We start from the raw sequence: 8,181 nt of genomic DNA, 5'->3' as shown, positions 1-8,181 counted from the left end.
CTGGGGGGGGGACAGGGGGGGTCAGGGGGGACCCCCGGGAGGGAAAAGCGGGGGAGACCCCCCGGTAAAGGGGGGAGGATTTGGGGTCCCGGGGGTCCGGGCTCACCTGCCGGCCCTGCAGCGATTTGCAGGCGAAGAGGAACTCCTGGGTCCTGTCGCGACACGACATGACGTCGGCGGGCGGGGGCTCCGGGGGGGGCAGGGCCGCAGTCCGGGGGGGCCCCGGGGGCTCGCCCGGTTCCCGCTGCCTAGGCCCGAGCCGGCGGCGCGCCTGCATCGGGGCTCATCGCCTGCGCCTGCGGCACCGGGGGGACACCGGGAGGGGGGGGGTCACACCGGGGGGGTCACACCGGGACCCCCGCCCCGGGACCGCCCGGCCCTGGCAGCCCCCGGAGCTCCCGGCGGGGCCCAGGGGGGTCCCGGGCCCGCCCCTCACCGCGGGCTCGGCCGGGCCGGACGCCGCCACCGGGAGCCTCCGGGCGCGCTGACGTCACCGCCACGTCCCTTCCGCCGGAAGCGCCGCCGAAACCGGAACAGAACCCCCGGTACTTCCGGGAGGGAACGGGGGAGAGGCCACGCCCCGATCGGGGGCGGTGCTGGCGAAGCCACGCCCATAGCAACAGGCCACACCCCATGGCAACGCCTCCCGCCGCTCGGGAACGGCGGGACCGGAGCGGCCCCGCCCCCGGGAGTGGTTTGGGAACGAGGCCCCGCCCCCAAAACCGGAGCGGGAATTGAGGCTCCGAGCGCCGGTACCGAACCCGCACCGGGAACGGCGGGAACGGCGGGGCCCCGCCCCCGGCAGCCAGCCCCGCCCACCGCATCGGCCCCGCCCTTAGCAACAAGCCCCTCCCTTAGCAACCCCCGCGCCCCGGAAACCCCCCCCCGAAACGGCGCCGTTCCCCGTGACGCCATCAGGTGACGTCAGAGCGCGGTTCCGGTACGGCGGGACCCGACACAGAGCGGCTCAGGCGGAATGCGCGGCCTTTATTGGGGCGGGGGGAGCGGGGAGGGTCCCGGGGGCGGCGGCGGCGCCTCCCGGCGCTGGTCCCGGTGCTCGCGGGGGTCCCGGAGCGGCTGGTCCCGGTGCGGCGGCTCCCGTTTCACTCCTCGCGTTTCTTGTAGTCCTGGATGTGGCCGAGCACCCAGGCGGCGGGCCCGAAGAACGAGGCGAACACGGCGGCCAGGCCCAGCACGGTGTCCTGCGGGCACAGCGCCGTTAGAGCCGCGCCGCGCCGCCCGCCAAGGTCACCCCGCCGCCCCCGCCGCCCCCCGCCGCCCCCCGCGCTCACCGCGGTGCCCACGGGGCTCTGCGCCGGCCCGGAGCGGAGGCCGCGCGGGGCCGGGCCCGGCCGGGCCGCGGAGCGCAGGACGGAGCGGGCGATGAGGGCGGCGGGCGGCATGATGGCAGCGGCGGCGCGCTCTGACGTCACTTCCGGCGCGCTGCCGCACAACCCTCCCCCGTAGCCGCGCCCCTCATTAACATAATTTATTCATAGCCGCGCTCTCATTAGCATAGCCCCGCCCCCCCAGCACGCCAGCCTCAATTAAAGTTTCCTCGTTTTTTATTTATCCCGTACAAACAGAACGGCTGAAAATAAAAAAAAAAAAAAAAAAAAAAACACAAAAAAAAAAAAGAAAAAATAAAATAAAATAAAAATTAAAATAAGAATCCAGCGCAAAAATCCCCTTCCGCCCCAAAAGCCGCGCTGCTGCTGCCGGAGGGGGGGGAAGGGGCGTTTTGTCACCCGCCCGCGGGGTCCCGCCAGGCCGGGCCGGGGCTGCTTTTGGGGGGGCTCAGTGGCAGCAGCCGGCGCAGGGGCCCCCCCGGGTGGGGGTCCCCGAATCTGGTGCTGCGGCTCAGGATCTCGTAGGAGGAATCGTCCCCGCAGCAGCCGGACACGCTGGGGAGGTGGCGTCCACCTCGAACCTGGGGGGGGGGACAGGGGGGCACGGGGTCACCGCCACCCCCCCAAACCCCCCCGAACACCCCAAAACCCCCCCTCACCCCCCGGTGTCACCCGGACCCCCCCCGTGTCACCCCCCAGGCTGGCAGTGGGAGGGGACGGGAGGGGAAAGGGAGGGAGCAGCACCCAAAAAAGGGTAAAAACACCCCAAAAATCTGAGGAGAAAGGGTTAAAAAGCATCTGGGGAATGAGGGGGGTGGGGAACAGCCTGGGAAAAGGGGGTTGAAGGCCTGGGAGAATGGGTGGAAAACACCCGAAAAATGGAAAAATGGAAGAACGGGAAACGGGAAACGTCCCGGGGAGTTTGGGTTAAAATGCCAGATTTGGGTTATGGGAAACAGAAAATGGGTTGTGGAGAGTGGTGGGGAAAAGGGAAAACTTTTGGAAAATTGGGTTAAAAAAGATGAAAAGGAAGCAGGGGGGAAAAAACTTGGAAAAGGGATTAAAACGTTGGAAAAAGGTTAAAAAGGGCGAAACCCCCAAAAATGTGTTTAAAAACCTAACAAAGGGTTAAAAGGATTCCTCTGGAACTGGGGAAAGAAAACATAAAATGAGCTTAAAATTCCCCAGAAAAGGACCAAAACAACCAAAGAAATGGTTTTAAAATAAATACAGAAACAGATAAAAGCCTTGGCTTAGAAAAAATAAATCAGAAAGGGAATAAATAAATAAAAAACAGGAAGGGAAAAAATAAACCAGAAAGGGAAAAAATAAATAAAAAACGGAAAGGGAAAAAATAAATAGAAACCAGAAAGGGAAAAAATAAATAAAAAACTGAAAGGGAAAAAATAAATAAAAAACTGAAAGGGAAAAAATAAATAAAAAACGGAAAGGGAAAAAATAAATAAAAAACAGAAAGGGAAAAAATAAATAAAAAACAGAAAGGGAAAAAATAAATAAAAAATGGAAAGGGAAAAAATAAACCAGAAAGGGGAAAACCTTTGGAGAATTAGCTTCAAAAACAACCCTAAATGGGTTAAAAAACCCAATGAAGAGTTGAAAAACCCCCCCAAAAACCGGCAGGAAAGCCACGTGCAAGAAAAGCTTTGCAAGAAAAATGAGCAAAAAAAAAAGGCAAAACTTCCCCAGAAACGCCTTTCAAACCCTTCCTCCGAGGGCTTTCGCCCAAACCTGGGGGTGCCCCCGCCCCGAATTTGGGTCCCGAGGGGGGTCCCGAGCACCCACCTCTGTCTGTGCCCCTGCCCCGCCTGCCCGCGGCGCCCGGCCCCGGCCACTGCAACGACAGGGTGCCACAGGTGTCAGCGCCCCGCGCCGTGCCCTGCCCGTGCCACCGCTGTCCCCGGTGCCACCGCTGTCCCCGGTGCCACCGCTGTCCCCGGTGCCACCGCTGTCCCGGTGCCACCGCTGTCCCCGGTGCCACCGCTGTCCCGGTGCCACCGCCGTGCCCGCCGTGCCCGCGGGCCGCACTTACTGCAGCGCCTCGCGGAAGAACTGCAGGGCGCCGTGGTTGTGCTTGAACACGGTCAGCATCACCTTCTTCATCTGCGTGCTGCGGGCACGGGGCGCGGCCCCGGAGCGCTCGGTGTCACCCCAAAAACCGGCCCGGGGGCACCCCAAAGACTGCTCTGCATAGGCTCCAAACTGACCCAGATTCACCCCAAAAACCGGCCCGGGGACACCCCAAAGACTGCTCTGCATCGGCCCCAAACTGACCCGGTGTCACCCCAAAAACCGGCCCGGGGACACCCCAAAGACTGCTCTGCATCGGCCCCAAACTGACCCGGTGTCACCCCAAAAACTGCTCTGCATAGGCCCCAAACTGACCCAGATTCACCCCAAAAACCGGCCCGGGGGCACCCCAAAGACTGCCCTGCATCGGCCCCAAACTGACCCAGATTCACCCCAAAAACTGCTCTGCTTCGGCCCCAAACTGACCCAGATTCACCCCAAAAACTGCTCTGCATAGGCCCCAACTGACCCAGATTCACCCCAAAAACTGCTCTGCATAGGCCCCAAACTGACCCAGATTCACCCCAAAAACCGCCTTGCTTTGGCTCCAAACTGCCCCAGATTCACCCCAAAAACTGCCTTGCTTTGGCTCCAAACTGCCCCAGATTCACCCCAAAAACCGGCCCAGGGGCACCCCAAAAACTGCCTTGCTTTGGCTCCAAACTGACCCAGATTCACCCCAAAGACTGCTCTGCATAAGTCCCAAACTGACCCAGATTCACCCCAAAAACCGGCCCAGTGTCACCCCAAAAACTGCCCTGCTTTGGCTCCAAACTGACCCGGTTTCACACCAAAAACCAGCCCAGTTTCACCCCAAAAAACTGCCCTGCTTTGCTCCAAACTGCCCTGGTTTCACCCCAAAAACTGCCCTGCTTCGGCCCCAAACTGACCCAGATTCACCCCAAAACCCCACCTGGTTTCACCCCAAAACAGCCCCAAACCAGCCCAGCTTCACCCCAAAACCCACGCTGGTTTCACCCCCAAACTGCCCTGGTTTCACCCCAAAACATCCCTAATTCCCCCCCAAACTGCCCCATTTCACCCAAACTCACCCTGGTTCTGCCCCCAGACCCCCTCCATCCCCCCCAAACCCCCCAAATCCCCCCCAAACCCCCCAGTTTCTCCCCAAACCCCTCCATATCCCCCCCAAACTCCCCCAAACCCCCAGTTTCTCCCCAAACCCCCTCCATATCCCCCCCAAACTCCCCCAGTTCCCCCCCAAGCCCCCCTCACCTGTTGGCCACCAGCTGCAGGATCTGCAGCAGGAACTTGCCCAGGCCCCGCCGCCGCACCCGGCTCTCCAGCTGCACCTCGTAGCTGCGGGAGGGACACCCCAAAACCCCCGCTGAGACCCCGGAAGGGCCCCGGAGCCGCGCTCACGCTGGGGGACCTCGCTCACCAGTACAGGACCTCGTCGCCGCACTCGACGTCGAAGCGGAAGTGGGAGAAGGCGACGGGGCCGGCGCCGGGCTCGCGGGCCAGCAGGTACCAGGCGCGCTCGTCCCGCAGCTCCTCCCGCTTCTCCCGCTCCTTCCAGCCCACTCGCTCTGCTCGTACCTGGGCGGGGGGAAAAAACGGGGTTTGGGGGGGGGAAATGGGGGTTTGGGGGGTGAGAATGGGGTTTGGGGGGGGAAAACGGGGGGTTGGGGGGGAAAACGGGGGTTTGGGGGGGAAATGGGGGTTTGGGGGGGGAAATGGGAGTTTGGGGGAGAAAAACGGGGGTTTGGGTGGGGGAAATGGGAGTTTGGGGGGTTGGGAATGGGGTTTGGGGGGGCAATGGGGGTTTGGGGGGGAAAATGGGGGTTTGGGGGGTCGAAATGGGGGTTTGGGCCAAAAATCGCCAGGGGAGGTCAGGAAAAAAAACTCAGGGATTTGGGGGTAAAAAATACAGGGTTTGCGGGAAAAAAGACCCCAGGGATCTGGGGGAAAAACACCCGGGGATTTGGGGGAAAAACACCCGGGGATTTGGGGGAAAAACACCCGGGGATTTGGGGGAAAAACACCCGGGGCTTTGGAGGAAAAACACCCGGGGATTTGGGGAAATCATGGCAAGAACCGAGGTGGGAAATCAAAATCACGGGAACCAAGGTGAAGGTGAATTGCAGGGAGGAGGGTGGAAATGCCAATCCTGGCGATTTTGGGGTAGGAAAAGCCATGAGTTTCTGGAGAAAAAGCTGCGAGGCGCCACTCACAGCGTCTGCATGTTGGCCTTGGTCAGCTCGAAGGCCCAGTCCAGGGTGGAGGGCTCCAGGCCGGACACGCGGCGGCACTCGATGGACACGTTCAGGCTGTGGGACAGACGGGGACGCGGCGCTGACACCGGCACGGGGCTCGGGGACACCAGAGCAGCCTTGGGGACACCGGGGATGGCTCAGAGGCGCTGGGAATGGCCTCGGGGACACCGGGGATGGCCTCAGGAACCCCAGGAACGCTCTGGGGACACCGTGATCAGCCTTGGGGACATCAGGAACACTCCGGGGACACTCTGGGAACACTGGGATCAGCCTCAGGAACCCCAGGAACGCTCTGGGGACACTGGGATCAGCCTTGGGGACACCAAGATCAGCCCTAGGGACACCAGGGATGCCCTCAGGAACCCCAGGAACACTCTGGGGACACCGGGATCAGCCTTGGGGACACCAGGAACGCTCTGGGGACACCAGGATCAGCCTCAGGAACCCCAGGAACGCTCTGGGGACACCGGGATCAGCCTCAGGAACCCAGGAACGCTCTGGGGACACCAGGATCAGCCTTGGGGACACCGGGATCAGCCTTGGGATACCGGGGATGGCCTCAGGAACCCCAGGAACGCTCTGGGGACACCGGGATCAGCCTTGGGGACATCAGGAACACTCCGGGGACACTCTGGGAACACTGGATCAGCCTCAGGAACCCCAGGAACACTCTGGGGACACTGGGATCAGCCTTGGGGACACCAAGATCAGCCCTAGGGACACCAGGGATGCCCTCAGGAACCCCAGGAACACTCTGGGAACACTGGGATCAGCCTTGGGGACACCGGGATCAGCCTTGGGATAGCGGGCATGCCCTCAGGAACCCCAGGAACACTCTGGGGACACTCTGGGAACACTGGGATCAGCCTCAGGAACACTCTGGGGACACCGGGATCAGCCTTGGGGACACCGGGATCAGCCTTGGGGCACTCTGGGGACACCGGGATCAGCCCTGGGGACACCGGGCATGCCCTCAGGAACCCCAGGAACACTCTGGGGACACCAGGGATGCCCTCAGGAACCCCAGGAACGCTCTGGGGACACCAGGATCAGCCTCAGGAACCCCAGGAACACTCTGGGAACACCGGGATCAGCCTCAGGAGCCCCAGGAACACTCTGGGGACACTCTGGGAACACTGGGATCAGCCTCAGGAGCCCCAGGAACGCTCTGGGGACACCGGGAGCGCCGGCACTCACCCGTTCCTGTCGTACTTTTTGAACACCGGGAAGGCCTCGAGGGGATCTTGGAGCTGGAAGAGACCAAAGAGCGGCCGAGCGGCAGCGGGGCGCTGGCGGGGCTCTCACCGATTCCGGCCTTTTCCTCCCCGATTTTGTTTGCCACACTCACTTTGTTGGCGGCCTCGACCTTGGCGCAGACGGCGGCCATGGCCGCGCGCTCCTCCAGCCGCCGCTGCTTCTTCTCCTTGGCTTTGCTCGACTTCCTCTGGGGTGAAAATGCACCAAAACCGCGGGGATTGGCACCAAAGCCCGGCCATCCCCACCGGCGGGACGCTCCGCCCGCCGGCGATCCCAAAAGTTCTGCCCCAAAGTAATTAACGACCGTCAAAAGTCGTCAGCGTGGAGCCGCAGGTGAGGAGAGGGGGCTGGCCCGAAATCTTGGGGGAAAAAGGGTTTTAGGGACAAAAGCAGCGTTGGAATTTTTAGCATCTCTGTGGGGATGTTGCTGCTGGGTGATGCAGTTTGAAGGGGTTTTGCCCCAAAATCTCCAGGGTTTTAGGTGGGACAAGCAGCGGCCACGTAAAAGTGTTCCTTCGGAGTGGTTTTCCCCAAATCTGAGGAGATTGGCACTAAAAGTTCACCCAAAATGAGGGACCCTGCTGGGATCCCCCCTAATCTCCGGACAAAGGGGGACTGGGATTGCTGAGCTTCAGCGCCACCAAAATCAGGTGAAGCGCACCCAAAAGGAAAGATGTGACAGGAAAAGCAGCGGGATGGGGAGGGGGACAGGGTGAATGTCCCTCACAAACACATCTGACAGCGGGTTTGGGGGAATGACGGCGTTTTGGGGGTTGGAGCAGCCAGCACCTGCTGCTGGCTGGGATGTGGATGCTAAAACCTCCACTTTAGGGTCATTCTGGGGGGAAAACAGGGAAATTTCCCAGCAGGTGGGGTCCGTGGTTGGATGGGACATCACGGGAGGTGTCTGGGGAAGCACAGCCCCAAATCCTCCCAAAACAGCCCCAAATCCCCACTTAAATCCCCTCTAGTCCTGACCTCCGCTCTCTACACAGCCCCGAGAGCCCCAAATCGTCTGGAACGGCCCCAAATCCCCTCGGGGAGCCTCAAATCCACTCAGAAAACCCCACATTGCGCCGTGGGAACCTCATATTCTCACGAAAGCTTCTAAAACCCTCGCAAATGCCCCAAGAGCCTCAGAGAGCCCAAAAACGTCCCAGTTTCCACACAGCAGCATCCAGACCCCTCGCAGAGGCACAAGCATCCTCCTAAGAGCCCCAAATGACCTCAAACAACCCAAAACCTCACGGAAA

The 8,181-nt window shown here is 61.3% G+C and overlaps 1 protein-coding gene across 1 annotated transcript; it reads right to left on the bottom strand.

Annotated features, from left to right (window-relative positions):
* Positions 1 to 1,547: 1,547 nt before the first annotated feature.
* NAA40 (N-alpha-acetyltransferase 40, NatD catalytic subunit) lies at positions 1,548 to 7,222 on the bottom strand. Its single transcript, XM_054001807.1, is given in 9 exon segments — positions 1,548 to 1,911; positions 1,914 to 1,930; positions 3,400 to 3,477; positions 4,671 to 4,754; positions 4,837 to 4,975; positions 4,978 to 4,994; positions 5,630 to 5,725; positions 6,869 to 6,921; positions 7,020 to 7,222. Coding segments are annotated over 9 exon segments (690 nt in total). The 5' UTR covers positions 7,059 to 7,222; the 3' UTR covers positions 1,548 to 1,744.
* Between the last annotated feature and the right edge of the window lie 959 nt (positions 7,223 to 8,181).

The sequence above is a fragment of the Vidua macroura genome, chromosome 33 (genome assembly GCF_024509145.1).
Source record: "Vidua macroura isolate BioBank_ID:100142 chromosome 33, ASM2450914v1, whole genome shotgun sequence".
In the NCBI taxonomy this organism is placed as follows: domain Eukaryota; kingdom Metazoa; phylum Chordata; class Aves; order Passeriformes; family Viduidae; genus Vidua; species Vidua macroura.
Note: the sequence above shows the minus strand (reverse complement) of the source record. Positions and strands in the feature narration are given on the sequence as shown.